This window comes from Petaurus breviceps, unplaced genomic scaffold (assembly GCF_028583685.1).
Source record: "Petaurus breviceps papuanus isolate PSGF00001 unplaced genomic scaffold, PetGlider_PUasm1.0 90847, whole genome shotgun sequence".
Classification (NCBI taxonomy): Eukaryota; Metazoa; Chordata; class Mammalia; order Diprotodontia; family Petauridae; genus Petaurus; species Petaurus breviceps.
The window spans coordinates 24,586,855-24,609,634 of NW_027187360.1; the positions used below are offsets into that span (position 1 = coordinate 24,586,855).

The 22,780-nt window shown below is 39.8% G+C and overlaps 1 protein-coding gene and 1 pseudogene across 6 annotated transcripts in view; both read left to right on the forward strand.

Annotated features, from left to right (window-relative positions):
* Positions 1-22,780, forward strand: part of RTEL1 (regulator of telomere elongation helicase 1) — a 107,588-nt gene that overhangs the window by 74,662 nt on the left and 10,146 nt on the right. For all 6 annotated transcript variants that reach the window (XM_069072619.1, XM_069072622.1, XM_069072623.1 and 3 more), the window contains exons 28-30: positions 1,076-1,171; positions 14,080-14,284; positions 16,105-16,245. In XM_069072619.1, coding sequence (XP_068928720.1) covers positions 1,076-1,171; positions 14,080-14,284; positions 16,105-16,245 — 442 coding nt within the window. The remainder of the gene's footprint in view (positions 1-1,075; positions 1,172-14,079; positions 14,285-16,104; positions 16,246-22,780) is intronic.
* On the forward strand, positions 2,668-5,831 carry LOC138149331 (ATP-dependent Clp protease ATP-binding subunit clpX-like, mitochondrial; annotated as a pseudogene).

Here is a 22,780-nt window from a genome sequence, read left to right on the forward strand (position 1 = left end):
TTCTGCTGCTACTGCTCAAAGGACCGAAGAGTTTCTTCTCTTTATACTTCATTATGGTGACTGCATCCTCCATCTTTTTTTTTTTTTAATAGCCCTACTTACAGATATGTAATATTAATAGATTAAACTCAGATTCATCAACCCACAGGTGTTAGGGGTAAGGGAAAGAATTGTATATGGCATATGCATCCCTCTCAATGTAACTGCTTTATTTAGAGATCATTGTCTGAGCTCCTAGGACTGCTTCAAGGTGGGAGAGCCCAGCATCCTCCGTCTTCTGGCCTCTTTTGTACCCTTTTTCCCTCATAAACCACCTAAAGCAGCTCCCTCTCTGCCTACCAGACCTGCTTTGCTCCAGTGTAAGAGACCTTCAGGATGTCTATAGATCTTCACTTTAGGCTCTCAGTCAAGAATCCATCTTTCACTTGTGATGAAATGGGTTGAAACAAAAATCTTAGTCTCAGTTTTACCTAAGAACTGAGCTGAGCTCCAGCTTAAAGCTGCAAATCTCAGTCTTCTTCCCCTCCTCATTTTTTCTCTCTTGAGTTTTTTAAAATCCCTGAACATTTACATGACTCTTAGGATCAAACTTCCAGCCTTCTAGTACTTTCAGTGTTCTGTTGCTGTCAATCAAATAAAGGTCATATAGTTTGTGTCCTCTCAACGTGACATTTGCATATCACATCCAGAAATTCATTTTTGTCTTAGTACACAGGGGTATGTAGCATGCACACATAATGGAGAAACACAGTTTTCCCTCCAGTGGGCCTACCAGGACAGTGACAAACCTGCTTATGTTTAGGGACTTCTGGATCAATATCTTAAATTATCAAGAGATTCTGGGACCTGGTATTAACCTGGGGCCGTCTCAGATCCTTGTTTAGAATAGATGGTTAATTATTCTTATGTTCAACTGATGAACCTTTTGAAGTCTAGTTTCCTATCTTCCTGTGGGCTTCTAGGGTATCCCCTCCATCTCTTTTGAGTGGAACAACTACAAACTGTTCACTTCATTGCTTTTGTAGATTCAGAAAATAGAATGAAAGAACATAAAATGATTTTCTTTTCTCTACAGGCTCAGCGTCTGTCTACCCTGTCCTTACAGTATGAGAAGAGATTAACAGATGAGCAAAAAGGAGGAAAGAAGAAAATCAGAATTGTGAGCAACCAGGTATTGTGTCTCCTCTACTAATAAAAACAAAAAAGAATTGAAATATGGTTTGGTTATACCCCATCTTTCTATGTGTTACTGTCAGAGGAGAGATTAAGAACCCAGATCAGTGCTGGAAAGTTAGGGAGTTATCTAAGAAAGGAATAGAAAGGTATTGATGTTGATAGAAGAAGCTGTAAAAAGGTTTTGGGACCTGAAAAGGAAAACTATTCAGACTAAGTCAGGGAACCACAAGGGTAGTCAATGAAGAAGTCCTAAGAGTAGAGGGCAGCTCATTGAATCTGAATAGAGTACTATGTGCTCAGAAGAGATATTAGCTGACTTCAAGGAATTTCTGTGGAGCAAGTACATTAAAAAGTAGATGTAAACTGAGGCTGAGCAGCAGACTTCTTGAAGTCTGGGTTTAAAAAAAAAAAGGATTCTGATTCTCTAGGAAAAGAGAGCTAAGAAATAGGCCTCTCTCAGCCTGGGGGTGAAAGCAGGGATGAATAGGAAGGAGAGTATCCCAAAGGACCAGAAGCTCCCCAGAGGAGCTGACCGGCCTGGGAGAAACTCGTGAAGCTGTGAAGCTCCCTAAGTAGCACTGGCCCATATACCTCCACTTTTTGAATTTGTGCATGGCTTGCACCTGAGTCATCTTCTGGATAGAGTAAATATACAGGGTCTTTATAGATGACTGCAGGTTTTAAACTTTTAAAATTTAATAATCTAATCCAGAGGTGGCGAACCTGTGACCTTGAAGCCACATGTGGTCCTCTAGGTCCTTGGGTATGGCCTTTTGACTGAGTCCAAGTTTTACAGAACAAATCCTTTTATTAAGGGGATTTGTTCTGTGAAGTTTGCATTCAGTCAGAGGGCCTCACTTGAGGTGACCCCAGGTTCTCCACCCTGATCTGGTCTATAGCTATGATAGGAATAATCTTTAGTGACATTAAAGTAAACTTCAATTTCCTTCTCCTGCCTAATAAGTACTTCACTTTTTCTGAAGGACACAGTTTGTTCAGTTGTCTCTGGTGGTATTTCCTTTACTTACCTTAAAGATAAGTTATGTACAATTGTGTAATGTCTTAATATTAAACTTTAATATTGGTTTAAGGATGGTTTATAGATTGTTTCTAAAATGCCTTCAACCTATCTTATTTAAGCTTACACTATAGTGAAGGATTTGATATGGGCTCCCAAGTTTGTGTGGTTTGCCGTTTGCTCTCCTGCAGGAGACAGTGGTTGGGAGGGATACTCCAGAAACCAAGAAAGGGAATGAGTCATAAATCCCACGAATGAAGTCTTTGCAAGGAAAATTCCTTGGCTAATGGCAAAGGAAAGTCTCTTGTATAAGTCACTGAGGGAACAATAAGCCTTAAAAAATTTTTTTTAATAAAGTATAATATTAAATGTAATATACTGGTTTTCAGCACTGCCCTGCTTGTCTGTATCCCCTTTTGAACTTCCTTCTGCACTGTATGTATTTTTTTAATTTAATGAACAGTGAATATACTATGTGGGGTGGGAAGGAGGAAGGGAAGAGTGCGGTGTGGCCAGATATCTACTTGCTGGAGCCAGTGGCTGTGGAGTGTGACGAGGTGAGCAGGCTCCGTGCTGAGCCGAGAATGGGCAAGGGTGGCTGAAGCCAGGTCTGAGTGGATGGCTGGGCAGGGAAAGCGGCTCGGACCAAGAAGCTCCAGCATACCTTGCTTCAAAAGATGGAACTAGCAAGGATGGTTCTGGACATGGAAATAAGAGGGAGGCAATAAAAAGTCAGACTCTGGGATTTCTGGGAGAGGAGGAAACCAGCTGAGATGTCCAAAATGTGGTGATCTGTGCACATGTATGGAGACTTTCGTGTCTTACACCCAACTTGTGAAGTGTGAAAAATGTGTTGTTGCTGTTGTGCCATCTAAAGCGGACTCAGAAAAAACCACAATTAAAGAAACTGAACCAACAGCGGAAACTGTAAAACTGACATTCCAATAGAAAACACCTCCTCACCCAAAAAGATTTATAGCTACCTCAAAAAATATGCTCTTGGTCAGTTATTTTGCCAGGAAGGTACTTTCATTTGCTGTGTGCAATCATTACAAGAGAATTTATAATAATATCCCAGCTAAACTGAGGCAGCAAGCAGTTGAGAAACAGACAGCATTAACTCCTAAAGAATTAGAAATATGAAGATGGAGGAATGAGTACAGATTTCAAATCTGGTTCCGAATGCTGGAATTAGTCCACATAAAACTCTAGGAGCATCAGTGCAGCAACAAGTGAATCAACGAGTACCTCAGGAGAAATGAGGGGGTGAAGTCCAGCATTCTACCCCTACATTCTACCCATGATGACACAAAGCTTCAAAAAAGTAACATTTTGCTGCTGGGAAGAACAAAGTCAAGTAAAAGTTGCTGCCCAAACTCTAGCTAAATGCCTTGATGTGTCTTTTTTGCTATCTGTGACTGTGCTACCTTGACTCAGATGGAATATGTAGATGAAGATATTAAATCTGTCATTGCCAAATTGCTACAAGATGCCAGTTATAATGTAGAAAAAGTACAAGGAATTGTCTTTCTGGATGAAGTAGATAAGATTGGCAGTGAGCCAGGCATTCTTCGGTTACAGGATGTTGGTGGAGAAGGCTAGGAAAACTTTATGAAAACTGTTAGAAGGTGCAATAGTCAGTGTTTCAGAAGAGAATTCCTGTAAACTTCATGGAGAAACAGTGCAAGTCGATACAACAAAGACACTGTTTGTTGCATCTGGTGCTTAAACAGAATGATCAGCAGGAGGAAAAATGAGAAGTATCTTCTATTTGGAACATGAGCTAATTTAGGAAGAGGTGGGAGGGCTGCAGCCCCACATCTTGCCAGCCAAGGCGGGGAATCAAATGCTCACCAAGACACTGAAGAAAAAGAGCATTTATTATGCCATGTGGAAGCCAGAGATCGCATTGAATTTGGCATGTTTCTAGATGGTTATTACCCATGATGGTTACCTTGTGTAACCCAGATGAAAAAACACTTGTAGAGATTCTTATTCAATCTTGCAATGCAGTTGTTCCCCAGTACCAAGGCATAATTCAGTGTGAACAAGTATGAGCTTAATGTTACTGAAGATGAGGATTGGTGCAAGGAGCCTTTGGTTTATCCCATGGAAAAGCTGCTGCTAGAAACAGTGTTTGAAGTGCCAAATTCTAACATTTTACATGTGGAACATGTTGACAGAGAACTTGTAGAAGGAAGGAAGGAACCAGGATACATTAGGACTCCAACAAAGAGTCATCTGAAGAGCACTGTGACTCTGGAGTTGAAGAGGAAGAATGGCCTTGGCAAGCAGATGATACGAACAGTTAAACTGTTTTTAAACTGCTAAACACTGTTAAACCTTTATCCCACAGAAAATGTTTCCTTTTGTTTTGATATCATAACTGACATTACAGTCTGATATTAAAAGTCTTGGATTTATCCTGGATATTATACATGGTTGGAAGCCTTTAGGATAAGAATCAGATCGGTTATAACTTTGCATTGCTTTTATACAGTAGATATCATGTGAACTTTAGTGGCACGATGTTCAAAAACAATGTCAGTTTTTTGGTTCAGTTATTCAAAATATGCTTTAACTAAATCCTGAGGTTATATTAAGTGATGCAGGTGTTGCCAGTAATTAATGAATTTTACAATATTACTCTACAAGTGGAAAAAAAAGTCCTTAAAAACTAAATATTGATATACCATTTGTTCAACTTTTTTCATCCACATTTGTTTCCTAGATTAGACTTTTTATTAACATTTGAAATGGATACTGATGGTGACATTAGTAATGGAAAGATTGGCCAAGACTCCTGAATTTTGATGATATATAGTTATGTTCTTAGGCTGTTTTGCTAATTCATGACACCAGTGTACCAATTGATTTCAACATAAAAGGCAGTTTGCTTATTGGCCAATCCAATTTACTGGCCATTCGAGATGCTCTTCAGTGCAGTGGAAAAGCAAATTGAATTGGAATCTTGGTAAATTTCTCACAGAAAAGATAAGTGAGGAATACAAACTGTAGGTATACTTAAATTTTAAGTAAAATATTGTTAATATTGTGTAAATTACCTAAAGAGTTAGTGTGCATCAGTTTTTTGGTGAAAGATGTTTGTCCAACCTATTTCCCTATAAAGTAAAAGAATGAAAATATATTTTCTTTTTCTGTAATCATTAGTGAATTTTTTCATTCAAAAATAACTTCTGAGTTATTTGCTCTCATTTGTTGTGCGACTTTTTTCTTGGTCATCATTGATTTGAAACTTTCAGCAAAACAGAGGAACAAAACAATCCCTTGGAGGACTTAAAACATGAAAAAAAATGGTCCTTTAGCAGAAAACTTAGGAAACTAGTAAAGGATTTTTGTTTTTTGAAAAAAAAATTAAATAACAAAATCTTAAGGTAAGTTTTCAGTTTCTTTCCCTTCCTGCTAAGATGTTGCTGCAACTTTTATTGTTATTCATCTAGTTTGACTTCTTTTTTAATTGAATTTAACACTGATTTAAACATTGATTTATTTTCTTTGTTTAACCTGCTTACTAATAAAGGTGAGGATTTTCCTCATGTACTTTGTCAGGAAGAAAAAACATTAAGCTTTAAGGTTTAATTGCAAGTTCTCATAGTGTACTGAAGAACTGATTTAATTAGGGCTCTTTACATGACTTAGATAATAGGAAAGTTGTGAAATATTTAACTCTGGCTGGGATAGGTACAGAGATGCACATTTGCCATGTCAGGTTTGTGTATCCTACTTAGACTCCCCAGTAATGGTTAAAGTTACTTTCAGGAAGTCCTTGATATTGTATCATAACTTCATTCGTTACTTAACTTTTATTGTATAATTTTCCTTTTTGTAGAGTGGAAAAATTGAAGTAGATTTTAATTCTTTTGAGGTTAATCCTACAGAAATGTACTGGGGGACATTACAGTGACAACAGTAAAACAAATTGCATTAAGTTTTGGAAGTTGTTCATAACATTGTGATCAGTGTAGTAATGACTACAATTTGTACCTTGGAACTTGTGTTTTAGCATTTGAATAAAATGAAGCTATTAATGAAACACACATGGACACATGGAACACACATGTGCAAAATACTGTACTATTGGTAGAAAAAGCCTTTATGAGGTTTCATAGGCAACTTGCTCACAGCACTCTTTGGGATTCCTCTTCATTCCCATGAAAGATCCAAAACCCTCAACTCCATATTGGACTGATTTAGGAAAGATAAATGGCATGTCCTTGGAAAGATACTGAGTCAGTGACAGTGTTGTAAACAAGCCCTCCTCTCAGCACTAGTTGACCTTTTACTCTTCAGAGTAGTTTCAAAGTGTGTTCAGGCTTGAAATAATATTTAGGTGGATGCTCTTTCCGTTGCCAGAAACCTAGCATGATCGCGTCACACTGGCAGCATTGTTCTTCATCCCTTTGATTGTTTCCAGTCTTTTTACCATCTGTTGACAGAAGTTCTTGGTTGGTAGATATATGACTGTTTTATGGTGGGTTTTTTTCCTCTTGTCTTTTCAGCTTGAACCAGGAAGGCTTATGATCAATCTAGTCAACAACATCATCTAGGAACTCCCTTATGCTGCTTTTCCCTGTTGGAAATCCCCAAGGATTATTACTACTTTGAATCTTATGTGTGTCTTAGCTCTTTGCTTCTGGGAAGAGAGGTTTTTTATTGGAATTAAGTAACTGCTTCCACTTCCCAGGCATTAGACAAAGATATTTGATATAGAAACCCCGTTCTGATGAGAGTATCTCTATCTAGGAGTCATTGAGCTTAGAGAGAAATACCTTTGAGATTTGTAGAGGTGGCTTTTGGAAATACAACAAACACCAGATTCCCAAGAATTCTAGTTTTGAGGAAAAGCCATACTTTTCAAGAAGACCATAAAGGAATCTTCTTTCTTTTTTGGACTTGAATTCTAGTCAGCTCTCTGAATAACTATGGGAAGAATCACTTTGAGAACAAATCTCACTTCCCTATTCATTGCTTTTGAATGTTACATTTTCTCTAAAGTCCCGTCAGGGTCTTTGGGAATGGGGCAGAAATAAATCACTGTGATGCATCATGGTATAATACTTTTTTAAAAACTTGAGTTTGGGGCAGCAGGGTGGCACAGTGAATAGAGCACTGGCCCTGGAGTCAGGAGGATCTGAGTTCAAATTTGGCCTCAGACACTTAGCACTTACTAGCTCTGTGACCTTGGGCAAGTCACTTAACCCCAATTGCTCTACCCTCTGCCCCTCCAAAAATCACAAAAGCAAAACAAAAAAAAACTTGAGTTTAAATCTTAGTTCTATTCCTTACAGGTTATGTGATGTTGACCAAATATGTCCACCTCTTATTTTCTTCATTTCTTTTTTTTAACCTTTAAAATTTTTTTTCCTTTTATTTAATATTTTATTTTCCCCCAATTACACATAAAAACAAGTTTTAGCATTTGTTTTTAAAATTTTGAGTTCCAGTTCTCTCCCTCCCTCCCTGCAACCCTCATAGAGAGGGCAAGCAATTTTATAAAGGTTATATATGTGTAGTCATGCAAAACATTTTCATATTTGTCATGTTGTAAAAGAAAACACAGACCAAAAAAATAAAATAAAGTTTAAAAAGGTATGCTTCAATCTGTATTCAGGCACTGTCAGTTCTTTGTCTGAGAATTGATAGCATTTTTTGTCTTAAGTCCTTGAGAGTTGTCTTGGATCACTGTATTGCTGAGAGTAGCTAAGTCATTCACAGTTGATCACCTTACAGTATTGCTGTTACTGTGTACAGTGTTCTGTTTATACTCATTTTACTTTACATTAGTTCATGTAAGTTTTTCTGAGAGCCTCCTGTTTATCATTTCATATACCACAATAGTATTCTATCGCGATCATATACCACAACTTGTCCAGCCATTCGCCAGTTGATAGGCATCCCTTCAATTTCTAGTTCTTTGCTGCCAGAAAAGAGCTGTTATATTTTTGTACATATAGGTTCTTTTCCTTTTTGTTTTTTATCTCTTTTGGTATATAGCCCTAGTAGTAGTACCTCTGGGTCAAAGGGTATTTACGGTTTTATAGCCCTTTGGGTATAGTTCCAAGTTGTTCTATGGAATGGTTGTATCAGTTCACAACTCCACCAGTTAATCGACACCTACATATCTCCGTTTTCCCACATCCCCTCCAACATTCATTGTTTTCCTTTTCTGTCCTATTAACCAATCTAAGAGGTGTGAGGTAGTACCTCAATGTTGTTTTGATTTGCATTCTCCAATCAGTAGTGATTTAGAGCATTTTTTCATACGACCATAGATAACTTTGATTACTTCATCTGAAAACTTCATTGTCTTTTGACCATTTATTAATTGGGGAATAGCTTTTTTTAAAAATAATTTTGACTTAGTTCTCTATATATTTGAGAAATGAAGCCTTCATCAGAGAAACTTGCTTTCAGAATTTTTTTCACAGTTAGGATTGCTACCGGTATTCTCCTCCCGCCCCTCTTTATTCTCTCTCTCTTTCTTTTCACCCTCTCCCTCCTCAAAAGTGTTTTGCTTCTGAATACCACCTCCCCTACTCTGTCATCCTTTCTAACCCTCTCCCCTCTTCTCTTTTCCCCTTCTTCTTCTGTTTTCCCTTAGGGTAAGATAGATTTATATACCCAGTTGAGTGTGTGTATTATTCTCTCTTTGAGTCATTTCTGATGAGAGTAAGGTTCAAGCTTTCCTTGCCACTTCCCCCAGCTTCCCCTCCACTATAAAAGCTTTTTTCTTGCATCTTTTATGTAAGATAATTTACCCCATTCTACCTTTCCCTTTCCCTTTTTCCCAGGCATTCCTCTTTCTCACCCCTTATTTTATTTTTTAAAATATCACCCCTTCATATTCAACCTGTGCCTTTTGTCTATATATGTTCCTTCTAAATGCCCCAATAATGAGAAAATTCTTTATGAGTTACAAGTATCATCTTCACATGTAGGAATGTAAACAGTTTAATCTTATTAAGTCCCATATGATTTCCCTTTCCCATTTACCTTTTTGTTTATCCTGAGTCTTGTATTTGAAAGTCACATTTTTCTATTCAGCTCTGGTCTTTTCATCAAGAATACTTGAAAGCGGGGAGGCTAGTTGGCGCAGTGGAGTAAGAGCACCGGCCCCAGAGTTGGGAGGACCCGGTATTGGTTCTGGCCTCAGACACTAACACCTACACAAAAAAACTGGCTATGTAACCTTGGGCAAGTTACCTAACTCCAATTGCTTTAAAAAAAAAAAAAGAATACTTGAAAGCCCACTATATCATTGAATATCCTTTTTTTCCCCTGAAGGATTATATTCAGTTTTGTTGGGTAGGTGATTTTTGGTTGTAATCCTAGCTCCTTTGCTCTCCAGAATATTATATTCCAAGCCCTCTGATCCTTAAATGCAGAAGCTGCTAATTCTTGTGTTATCCTGACTGTGACTCCACAATACTTGAATCATTTCTTTCTGACTGCTTATAATATTCTCTTCCTGACATGGGAACTCCAGGATTTGGCTATGATATTCCTGGGAGTTTTCATTTTGGGATCTTTTTCAGGAGGTGATTGGTGGATACTTTCAATTTCTATTTTATCCTCTGGTTCTAGAATATCTGGGCAGTTTTCCTAGATAATTTCTTGAAAAGATGATATCTAGACTCCTTTTTTTTTTTATCATGGCTTTGAGGTAATCCAGTAATTTTTAAATTTTGTCTCCTGGATCTGTTTTCCAGGTCACTTGTTTTTCCAGTGAGGTATTTCATATTGTCTTCTATTTTTTCCTTCTTTTGGTTTTGTTTTATTGTTTCTTGAGTTCTCATAAAGTCCTTGGCTTCTACTTGCTCAGTTCTAATTTTTAAGGAATTATTTTCTTCAGTGAGTTTTTGTACTCCTTTTCCATTTGGCTAATTCTACTTTTGAAGTTTTTTTCTAAAGTGAATTTTTGTGCCTCTTTTTCCATTTGGCCACTTTTCTTTTTAAGGAGTACTTCTCTTCAGTGAACTTTTGTATATATTTTTTTCCATTTGGCCAATTCTACTTTTCAAGACATTGCTCTCCTTGTTAGATTTTTATCCTTTTTTTTTTCTTTTGCTTTTTGGAGGGCAATTGGGGTTAAGTGACTTGCCCAAGGCCACACAGCTAGTTTTTGTGTGTTAACTGTCTGAGGCCGGATTTGAACTCAGGTTCTCCTGATTCCAGGGCTGGTGCTCTACTCACTGCACCACCTCGCCGCTGGGGCCCCCCCCCCCCCCAATTTTTATACTTCTTTTACCATTTGGATTAGTCTGGTTTTTTTATTGTTTTGTTTTTTTCCTTTTTTTTGGAGGGCAATTGGAGTTGTGACTTGCCCAAAGTCACATGGCTATTAAGTTGCCTAAGATCACATGGCTAGTTTTTTTGTATGTTGTGTCTGAAGCCGGATTTGAACTCAAGTCCTCCTGACTCCTGGGCCGGTGCTCTATTCACTGCGCCACCTAGCCACTGCGGATTAGTCTGTTTTTTAAGGTATTATTTTCTTCAGTATTTTTTTGTGTCTCTTTTATTAAACTATTGACTCTTTTTTTCATGATTTTCTTGCCTTACTCTCATTTCTCTTTCCGGTTTTTCCTCTACCTTTCTTACTTGATTTTCAGAATTCTTTTTGTGCTCTTCCATGGCTTGAGACCAATTCATATGTTTCTTGTATTTTTTATCTTCCTTGTCATCTTGAAAATTTTCGGAATTTTTTTCTGTTGTTTGCTTATTTTTCTAGCCTATTTCTTGACTTTTAACTCTGCTAAAGTGGGGCTCTGTTTCCAGGGTGGGTGGAGTGTACACCAAACTTCATGGATTTTGTGCAGCTGTTTTCAGAGATATTTCTAAGGACCTGTAAGTTTTCCATTCTTCCATAGGATGATCTAAGGAGAGGTGTTTACTGCTCTGGCCTGTACTCTAGTCTGTGAGTGACCACAAGCATTCTTTTCGGCCCTGGAATTGTGATGAGGGACGCTGCTCCACTGTACCCACAAGCTCAAGGCAGCTATTGCTCCTCCTTGCCCTGGGACTGCCACCCAGGACTTCAGCACAGATCTGAGTACGGGTAAAAGCAACAGAGTCCTGTTCCCAATACCAGCAAAGAGATCCCTGTAATCTTCTTGTGACCCATATGTGGGCTGAGAGCTCTAGAAGTAGCTGTTTTTGCTGCTGATTGAGTTACTCCCAAGGCCAGCTCCTGGTTTTCTGGGTTCTGGTCTGTACTCCACTTTCACCCCAGGTGTGACAAACCTTTCCTGCCAATCTTCCAAGTTGTCTTAGACTAGAAAATTGTTTTACTCCATCCTTTTGTGGGTTCTGCCACTCCAGAATTTGTTTTAGGCCATTATTTAATGGTATTTTGAAGGGTTTGGGGGAGAGCTCAGGTTCCTGCCTTTTCTTTGAAATCTTGGCCCCATTTCCTCATTTATAAAATGGGTTTGGAATAGAGACCTCTAGAGCCATGCACTTAATGATTGAGAGCAAGGTATGCCTTTTTTCCTTCCCTAGCCTCCATTCCCATGGTTAGGCTCAAATTGGGGATCCTTAAGCCTGCAGTGAAAGTTAGAGTTGGTTGTTTACTCATTTTTTTTTCAAAGTGGGAACAATGATATATTAGCATTTTAAAAAACATTTTGAGTTCCAAATTCCCTCCTGACCCTCCCTGACCCATTGAAAAGGCGAGAAAAGTGACATCCGTTATACATATGGATTCATGCAAAACATTTCCATGTTAGCCATGTCATCCCCCCAAAAAAGCAAGAAAAATAAAGTCAAAAAATTATGCTTTAATCTGCACTCAGACATCATCAGTTCTCTCTTTTTCATCACTTCATTGGCTATTCTTAGGAATCAAAAGAGTTGATCTGATCTGAGAGATTTCCCAGGCATGTGTTGCTAGCCACGTGCCAATCCTGCAGACACTGGTAGCATCCATTGCCAAATATGGACATAGGGTGATTGTTGGTGTTTAGCACAAGAATAGGCCCTATCTACCTTTCCCATCTACCCTACTGAGTGTTTCCTCCCACAGCTGAGTCTTTAGAGTGAAATATCCAACCCACACACAAAAGATTCCCTGGATAGTTTTGCCCTTGTTCTCTTTTTTGTTCCACCTGCTCCCAGTGCCCATAGAATTCAGAATGTTCTCTATAGATCGAGGTTGCCTTTGGGATTCTGATCCTTTCTTTTCACTTCTCTCCTTACCCTTTCTCCACAAAAAGTTTACCCACATACCACGTTCTGGCCAAAGTACTTATGATATAAGGGAATTTTGAGATATAAACTGTAATCAAACTGGTTCAGTTGTGAACTGAAGTAAGCTTGTTACTAAAACTACTTTGACACATCTAACCTCTTCAACTTTTTTAAATTTTAATTTTTAAAACATTTATTTTTAACATTCTTTTTTTTTTTCAAATGTTGAGTTCTGAATTCTCTCTCTCTTTCTCCCACCCCTCTCCAGCATTCTGAATACTTTATTTAAATTCTGTGCCTTACTCCCTCATCTCTCCCTTCCTGGAGACAGTAATCAAATGCTTCCACCCATTTTAAAAGGAAAAAATGGGATATTAATCGTAAAGGTGAAATCATGGAAAACATTTTCATGTTAACCATACTGTAAAACAAGCAAAAAAAAGATAAAACAAGAAAAATAAAGTGAAAAAAATTTTGCTTTAATCTGTATTCAGTTCTTTTTCTGGCGCTAAAGGATGAAATTTCAGGGAAAACTAACACTTAGTAGGTAGTTTAGGCTGCAGAAAGTATAGTTTCCTTTGTTTAAAAAGTGACTCGCCCAGTTCAGACAACTAGTTAAGTGTCAGATGTCTGAGGCTGGATTTGAACTCAGGTCCTACTGACTCCAGAGCCAGTGCTCTATTCACTCTATTCACCTAGCTGCCCCAAAACTATTCTTTCTGGAAAATGCCATCCACATCCAGAAAAAGAACTATGGAATCTGAATGCAGAGTGAAGCAGGCTGTTTTCTTTTTTGTTTTGTTTTTTTCTTTCTCATGGTTTCTCCCATTCGTTATAATTCTTCTGTACAACATGACTAATGTGAAGATATGTTTAATAGGAATGTCTGTGTAGAGCCTATATCAGATTACAGGCCGTCTTAGGGAGGGAGGAGGGAAGGAAGGTGGAGAAAATTTAAAACTTATGGAAGTGAATGTTGAAAACTTAAGAATAAAATTAACTTTAAAAAACAAGCTAACTAATTTTCTGCACCTAAACTTCTACTGTGTTAGGCTTCCCTGAAATCCATTTCCGGGATGCCTTCATTAGCCCATCCTTTTGTGTGATGTAAGTTCCCCAAGAACATTTTTCCTTTTTGCCCTATTCATTCCTACCTTTCTGATTTCCCTTGTAGTCTATACATCCAAACTCTGTCTAAAGCTTAGTTGGCATTGCTATTACTCTTGGCCCCAGCCACAACTTTTGATGAAAAAAAAGAAAGTTTTTTACTTTTTCCTTATAAGTATGTTTTGGGATTGGTTTTTGTTTCCAAAACTTGAATAAATTATATCTTTTTACAGTTCTCTCTAGGTATTGTAGTTTGAATGAGCTCTGAATTAGGAATTTGGACTATGCTGATTTAATCTCCTAACACTATGTGACCTCAGGAAAAGTCAACTCACTAATCTCTTCAGTTTTCCCATCATTATAATGATTGCAAAAGTCTTCCTGCACTAATTTTTACTGATACTAAGCTCAGTGCCTCACCACCTCCTCTCTCCTTGCCCCTTCTCCTACCCCAGTAAATGCACGGAAAATTATCCTTAAAGAATGCTTAATGTAGAATCTGTCGAGCTTTGAGCTCCTCATCCAGGAATAGTGGGAATTTCTAGATCTTTATGCCTTTGTTTCTCTTCTAGGATAAGAAAGAATCTGTCCCTGTGGAGCAGGCAGGCAAAGCCAGGCTATTTATGTTATCAGTGAAAGAGTCCCTGAGCCAGGCCAACTTTGACCTCTTCACCAGAACCTTGCAGCAATATAAGCAGATGGATGACTTCCATTCCATGATGGCTCACGTTAGCACACTCTTTGCAGAAGACCCAAGGAAGCACCATTTGCTCCAAGGTACCGTAGTTCTGTCCCTATCCTTCTCCCATGCTTGTCCATCAGTCCCTTTTGACAACCCCACGTGTTCTTTGATGAACACCATGAGTGAAGCCCAACAGGGCTGTGGGTAGCACATGGCAATTTTATATTTTGCCCCAATCCAGATTCATAGAATCACAGAATCCAGGTTAGAAGGGACTTCAGAGAACATCTAGTCCAACCCATACATGAAAAGGAATTTCTTTGACAATTTACCTGACAAGTGGCCATTTAGCCTTTTGTTCGATCTCCAGGGAGGGAGCATCTTATTAGCTCCCAAGGCAACTCATTTAGCGTGGATGGTCATCATTTTGAGCAAGTTTTCTCAGATTGAGCTTAAATCAGTTAAGGTATCTTTTGTGATTTCTACCCATTGTTCTTAGTCCTGCTCTCTGCAACCAGGGAGAGCAAGTCTGATTCCACTTGCACTTGACAATCCATCAGATGCCTGAAGAAAAATATCCTGCCCCTCCCAGTCTTCTTTTCTTCAGTTAAATATTCTGGAGACTTCATCCGATATTCCTGTATCCTGATCTCAGGTTCCTTCATTACCATGCTTGCTTTCTTCTGGAATTTCTAGTTTATTGTTGGTCTTGTTAAACTGTGACACCAAAACTGAATACAGCAGACCTCTCTTACACCCCTCATCTTGGACACTGAGTTGGACACAAAGAGCCCATTAGCTTCCTGGGCTTCCAGATCATACTCTGGATTTATAGTGAGTTTATAATCTACTATAACCCTCCAGGTCTTTTTCTGAAGAATCACAGTATAGCCATATATCCCTCCCACCTTAGATTTGCAAAGGTGATTTTGAACCAAAATATCAGATCTTACATTTATTCCAATTAAATATATATTATTCCTGGGGAGGCAAAGTGTTACCAACTTCATTAAGACTTAGTTACTGGGGCGGCCAGGTGGCTCAGTGAGTAAGAGCACCGGCTCCAGTGTCGGGATGACCTGGATCAAATCCGGGCTCAGATACTCAGCACCACACCCAGAAATAATAACTGGCCGTGTAACCTTGAGCAAGTTACTTAACCCCAATTGCTTTAAAAAAAAAAAAGACTTAGTTACTGATTTGTTTTTGGAGCTAGAATCCATACCTGCTATCAGCTGGAGAAAAACAAAATGGTAGTGCTGATGATGTTTGAGGCACAGAGAAGGCCTGTTAGACTATGTGGTGGTGAGGGAGAAACAGAAAGAGAATGTATGTGACAGAGAGAGAGAGAGACTAGGCTGAGATAGTGACACTGCTCTACTTAGTTCTCAGACAATTTAGTTATTCAGCAAATAGTAAACAAATGAGAAAAGTACACCGAAGGCAGGGGGAGTTACTGTTTCCTAGAAATGTTTCTGGGCTGGAAAATCCCAAAGAAAATTGAACATTAACAGAACTTTTGCCTTCCATTGTCCTCACTAGCATATTTATTTGAACAGGAACATACTTCTTAGCTCTGAGAATGTTCTGCCCTGCCATGTTGGCCTGCTTGTTATTTCCCCCTAATTAAATATTGTCCTTTGATAATGCAGCTAGCTCTTCTAAGACCATCTAAGTCTCTGTTCAGACAACCCACAGAATTCTACTCAAACTAATCTAAGCCAAATGGTTGGCCAGTAGTGTCAAAACTTTCCAATGAAGTAGAGTCTTGTGACTTTTCCCAATTATTTGTGTTCCTTCAGAAACCTAACTTAGTCTTTCATACTGTATTGAAGTTGTATCGGTGCCTTTAATTCAGGGATCAGTTTCCACATGGTGACTACTTGCTGTCTCTATTGCCTCTTTTTTTGGACAGGATTTTACCAGTTTGTCCGGCCACACCACAAGAAACCATTTGAAGAAGCATGCCTCAAGCTGACTGGGCAGAGCTGTGGTTACAAACCTGAGCATAGCCTGCCCCGTGAGAAGAGAGAGCAGCTGGCCCAGGACCCAGATGGTGAGCAGCCCAAAAGACTTGGTGCAGCCCTGAGGCCGAAGGTCAGGGAGGAGATGCCTTACTGACAATGGGGGCACAAACAGCCCTGTCTCAGGCAATTCATCTGTTTTTGGGCTCTAGACAATCAAGAGGATCTAGTGGTGGTGGTAATGATGATGATGATGGTGCTAACTGGGGTGTAGTAAAAAGCCTGGATTCGGAGCCACACAATGTAGGCTCAAATTCTCTCGCTCCTAATTGCTGCTTATATGGTCTTGGGCAAATTACTTCATTTGTTTGGGCCTCAGTTTTTTCATCTGTAAAATAAGGCAGTTGGACGAAATGACCTCAAGTCTCTTCCAGCTCCAAGGCCTGATTCTCAGTTTACAAAGGGCTTTACATACATTCTCATTTGATCCCCACCAACCCTGTGAGATGATGCTACAAGTGTTCTTATTGTTGTTCATTCGCTTCAGTCATTTCTGACTCTTTGTGACCCCATTTGGGGTTTTCTTGGCAAAGATACTGGAGTGGTTTGCCACCTCCTCCTCTAGCTTATTTTCCAGATGAGGAAATTGAGGCAAACAGGGTTAAGTTGACATGCCTAGGGTCACATAGCTATTAAGTGTCTGAGGCTGGATTTGAACTCAGGTCTTCCTGACTCCAGGCCCAGTGCTTTATCCTCTGTGCCATCTAACTGCCCTACTTTAGCTACTTTACAGGTGAGAAAATGGAGTTTGAGAATTTAAGTGCCTAATCCAAGATCAGTCTACCTTGTCTGAGGTGGGATTCAAACCTAGTCCTTCATAATTTCCTGATTGATGGTTCCTTGCCCCACGTCTGCTTATCAGTGGCTCCCACTTTCTGGAGTCTGCAGAGAAAGGATCCTCAGCCTCCTGTGACTTTCCTCTTTAATGCTCCTTCCCTTATTCTAATTTGGGAAGATGATGATCCCTTTGCTTTTTAAAGTTGGAAAAGTTTATGCCCCCTTTTTGGTAGTGACAGTTACTCATTGTCCTGTTTAAGGCAAATGTATGTCAGGAACACCAAATAGCCATGCTTCCTCTTTGGAAGGATGATAGGCTCACAAATGTTTGAGGGTCACCCTGGAGGTGTAGGATAAACCTTGGCAGTGGATTAGATGGGGGAGGGGGAAGGAGGAGCAGATTAGGCAGCAAGTAGAATAAGTGCCCTAGCAGGGGCGGCTAGTTGGTACAGTGAATAGAGCACCAGCCCTGGAGTCAGGAGGACCTGAGTTCAAATCTGGCCTCAGACACTTAACACAAAAACTAGCCCATGTGACCTTGGGCAAGTCACTTAACCCCAATTGCCCTCCAAAAAGAAAAAATAGTGCCCTAGCCCCATTGCCTCAAACAAGGGCATTTGAACCTTGAGTTGCGCCAGTCAGGGCGGAGATGGGGTGGGAATAGGTGACATATTCCCTGGTACTTGAGTTGAAAATGCCTTCCAAAGGTGAAAGAAGCAGCCCTCCTCATGGCAGTTATTCTTAGCCCTTGAACTCTGGAGCATACATTTACCACACTAGGTAAGGTCCATCCTACTCCATGTGCCAAGGAGGGATCCCATGGAACGACATAGGTATCATCTTTGAAGTTAACAATTTGTCATGGTAGCTACTTATGGCTCTTTTTCAATCTGGTTCTGAGATTTCATCATAGTTAAGAGCTCCCTGTGAGGAAATTCTTACCAGTACAAACAAATCTGACAACTCTTTGGCAACTTAGAGTCTTAGACAGTTGCCTGGGACACTGAGAGTTAGTTAAGTGACTCGCCCAGGTTCATACAGCCAGTTTATGTCACAGGCAAGACCTACATTCAGGTCACCCTGCCTCTGAGGCCAACTCTATGCACCACATGCTGCCCTCTCTGACCATAGTTCATAAATCTGTCCCATCTCAAATCATTCTAGTTCTTTGAATTACCCCTTTTTAAAGTTTAGTGACCAAAGCTGCCTATGAAATTTCAGCGGTAACCTTAGCAGAGTTTTTGCCTTGGAAGGGGAAAATGATGATTTCGATTTGATTCAAGGACCCACCTTGAAGCTGCCCAAGCTCCTTGTTGGGGCCTTAGCAGTGTGTCGGGGCAGCATTCTTATACACCATATACAGTGATTATTTCCTACTCAACAAGAACACTAATAACGGTTATCACTCACAGAATCAAGTTCTCCAACTGTAAATCCCATACTCTTCTCCACTGTTCTGTACCGGCCTTTCCATATTGTCCTTTTACCTTTCTGAATAATCAGATTCATTCCCCTTTTCTGGATCATGATCATTCGTGTCCAGCTCTTTATCCATGATTATCCCCAAAAGGCTTGACTTGGACCGTCTTTTATTTAGCATGAAAAATGACTCTAGAGTCAGAAGATCTTGGTTCAAAGGCTATCTCTACTGCTCATTCCCTATGTAACATAGGACAAGTCACTTACCTCTATGGGCCTCAGTTTCTTTTCCTGTAAAATGAGGCAGTTGGATGAGATGGCCTTAGTGCCTTCCAGTTCTGGATCCCTGGCCCTCTGGCCCATTGTCTTAACAAACTCATCAGCTCTCCTAGATACCCTTATCTCTGTGGAAAGGCCTCCCAAATCAGTACTCTTAAACAATATTCTTGCATCAACAGCTTTCCACCTGAATATGCCATAGGCATTTCAAACCCAACATGTCCAAATCAGGTGTCGTCATCTTCCCCCGTCCGACCTCAGCCTACCTCTTTGGGATAGCTGCACCTTACTCCCTTTTATATTCTCTGCCTTCCAACCAAATTCTCCTACTTGTTTATTTGCCCTTCCTTACATAAACATTCCTTCCCCTGCCTCTTTGTTATTGCAGAAACTGTGTCTGAACTGTTTTCTGTCCTTACAGCTGCCTCTTAACATCTCTCTACATGTTATCTTCCCAAGCTCCTTGAGCAGAGATAGTTTTTAGTGAATGTTTGTGGAGTTTATTCTGAGAGCTAGCATTTACCAAGGCTCTCCAGATTTCAATTCTGGTGTTCTTTCTAACATAGCATCCATAAGTTCACAGGCCCTCATTTTTTATGTGCAATACAGATTTTTTTTTTTTATCCCTAAATGTATTTTGTCTATGTAAAATTCACCTGCCATTTCTCAGCCCTCTCTCACAGATTTGTTCATGTTTTTTGTTACTTCTTACCATTACAGCTAGGTCTCAGTAAGTGCAAATAATGAGTCTCCCCCTCAACTATGGTTCCAGAGACTTAGTTTCTTTAGTAGCCTTTGGTAGAGCCTCGTCAGCGGCTTTTTGTGGAAGACTACCCACACATTGACAACATTTACTAGTTCTCCTTTGCCAAGTGCCTGCTGACTTCCTCTGAAGCGCTAGTAAATATCAAACATGGTTTTCCCAAGCAGAAGTCATTTTGCCTTTCCCCAGAGCTTAGCACAGGAAGGCACATGGAAGGCACTTAATAAATGCTTGTTGTCTGTATTTATTTTATTTAAAATTTGTAATTGGTATCTTTTTTTTATTTTCTACGTTAGCATTCATTCTGTAGCCAGACCTGGCACTTCTTGTGGTCATTGTCTCCCTCCCCTCCGCCTCTCTTTATCCCTTCTCCCCGCAGGGCTGCCCCAGAACCCATCAGAACCACTCCACTCCTCATGTGGCTCAGATGAGATGGGAAGCACTAACTCTGTCCTCCGATGAGAAGGATGAGCCCTGGGCTTCCTGCTGTCCTCCAGGCTTTACCATCTCTCTTACTTCCAGACCTGGCAGACCCCTGCCAGCTGATGCCCCCTCAGTACTTCAGTGCCATTCCTTTTGCTGAACTTTTTTTTTTTTAATTTTATTTATATTTTTGACTTTTTGGAGGGGGGAAGATAGGGTAATTGGGGTTAAGTGACTTGCCCAAGGTTATAGGGCTGGTTTTTGTATTAAGTGTCTGAGTTCAGATTTGAACTCAGGTCCACCTGACTCCAGGGCTGGTGCTCTGATCACTGTGCCACCTAGTCGCCCCATCTGCTGAACTTTCTTTGGGTGTTGTCTCTCCATATTAGACTGTTAACCTCCTAGACAGCAGGGACTGTCTTACTTTTTCTGTTTGTATCCCCAATGTTTAGGGCAGTGTTTAGCATGTTGTATTGTTGTTGTTGAGTCATTTTCACTACTCTTCATGACCCCATTTGGGGTTTTCTTGGCAAAGATACTTGGATTGGTTTGCCATTTCCTTCTCCAGCTTGTTTTACACATGAAAAACTGAGACAAGCAGATTTAAGTGATTTGTCCAGGGTCATACAGCTAGTAAGTGTCTGTGGCTGGATTTAAATTCACGAGAATGAGTGTTCCTGATTCTAAGCCTAGTGCTCTATCCAGTGTGCCACCTAGCTGCCCCCTAGCACATTGTGCTTAATAACTACTATTCATTTCCACCTAATATGCCTCCCCCTTCCTCTGCTCGGAGAACCATTTTTTGTTACAAATAATAAAATACAAAGAAGGAAAGATAGTTTTGCAAAATTAACTATAAAGCATCACATGATTGACAGGAAATGCAATATTCCATACCCATATTCCTCGCCTCTTACAAAGGAAAGGAAGCGTGTATGTTCTTGTCTTTTATTTGGGTTCAAATTTGATCCTCGTAGTTGGTACAGTATTCAGTTTTGAGAGTGTTTTTGTTTTTGTTCATTTCATTTACATTGTTACAGTCATCTATGTTGTTTTTCTGGTTTTACTTGACTATACAAGTTCATGTAAGTCTTAAACTTTTCTGAATTATTCTTATTCCACCATTTCTTAAGGCAAATAAAATTCCATTACCTTTACATCCATGTGCCATGGTTTGTTTAGCCATTCCCAAGTCCATGGACATCTTCTTTTCCTGTACTGCTATAAAGTACTTCTAGGAATGTTTTGGTATATATGCTACATTTTCATATTTTCTACCAACTTGTACAGTATGGAAATAAGGCTTACTGATCTGTATTGCCCTGTACTCCTACCCCTTTAGAGCCCTTTACCCTCTTGCCCATGGTTATCTTTTTCTACACCTCTTTTCTTTTGTAGTGACATCATTAACCTACCACTTTCTAGACTATTGCAAAGAATAGACCACCCATCTTGATCAGTAGGTCCCCAGTTTCAACCTTAATTTAGCATTAATTTAGATCCTGGTTATCTTTCTACAGTTAAGTTTTCTACTTGGCTCATATCCTCCTGAGTATTGAATACCTTTTCCCTAGTATCCTCAATCAGTTCATTTTAGGGAACAATTTTGAAGTAGGCATCTCCCTAATAATGTCCTAAATAAAGACATTTTGTTTTATTTATTTATTTTTTTTGCTTTTTTTGAGGGGGGTGGGGAGGAGGCAATTGGGGTTAAGTGACTTGTCCAAGGTCACACGGCTAAGTTTTTGTGTTAAGTGTCTTTGGCCTTATTTGAACTCAGGACCTCCTGTCTCCAGGGCCAGTACTCTATTCACTTTGCCACCCAGCCACCCCTTAAATAAAGACATTTTAAAAGATTTCTTTCTCATTTCTCTTCCTCCATTCAAGAGCACTCCATTGGCCCCACCGTCTTCAAGCTGGCCTGTATTTTTAAGATCCTTTTCATTGACTTTAGAGGCCCTTATCAGGGCCTTACAAAGTCCTTTCTGATTTTACACCTGTTCTGCCTACTTTGTGGATTTCCCTTTTCTCCTTATTTGAACTTTCTTTCCATTTCTTTCAGACACCTTTTTTTTTCTATAGTAACCACTTGGATTCTGCCAGTTGAGCAGATTTCCTTTAAAGGCTAGTCTTTCCTTGAACTATTACTTATCTCAGTGGGTGTTGGGGGTTTAGAGTAAAAAAAAGCACTTATGTTTTGCTATTGGGACCACCATCCCTGCTAGGGCTCCCAGGCCTGAGGGAGTGTCCACATCATGACGCTGAATTTTGTAAAGTGTTCCTTCTGTGGACCTCACCTGTGAAGTTCCCAGGAGTGGCCAAATAACTCAAGCTGCAACTAGGAGGAATGCCTTAACGGCCTTAGTTCTTTGAAAATAAATACAGATTATAATGTCAGTGAGCCCAAGAATGAGGTACATGAGAGTTTGGGATAAGGATGAGAGGCATTTAAAGAACCACAGTAAAGCTCTTGGTGGAGGGAGGCTTGGGGTTAGAAGACATGGATTTCCTTCCTGGAATCCAGGTCTTGGATATTAAAATCAGGGGATCACCACTTCCCTTCCCCATACACATTTGGCAGGGGCTGGTTGGGGGCAAGCAAAAAGAAGGTTCCATTTTGTATAACAGAGTAGACTAAGGAACTAGATTCTTCAGGAAATGGTATGGACTGAAATTCAATAAAACAAATTCAAGAGGGATTTTGATCAACTCCTGGGGGGAGTTCAGTCATAGAAAGCTGGTGGCACTTAGGGCAAGCTTTTTAAAGGTGAAGATTTGACTGGGAATTCTCATGCCATCTCCCAGATGTCTGCTGGTACCTCAGTCAACTCTGCTTTGCAGAGACCAAAGGCTCCTAGAGAAAGAGCAGACCAAAACCTTCTCTTTTCTCTGTTGCTTTAATGTTA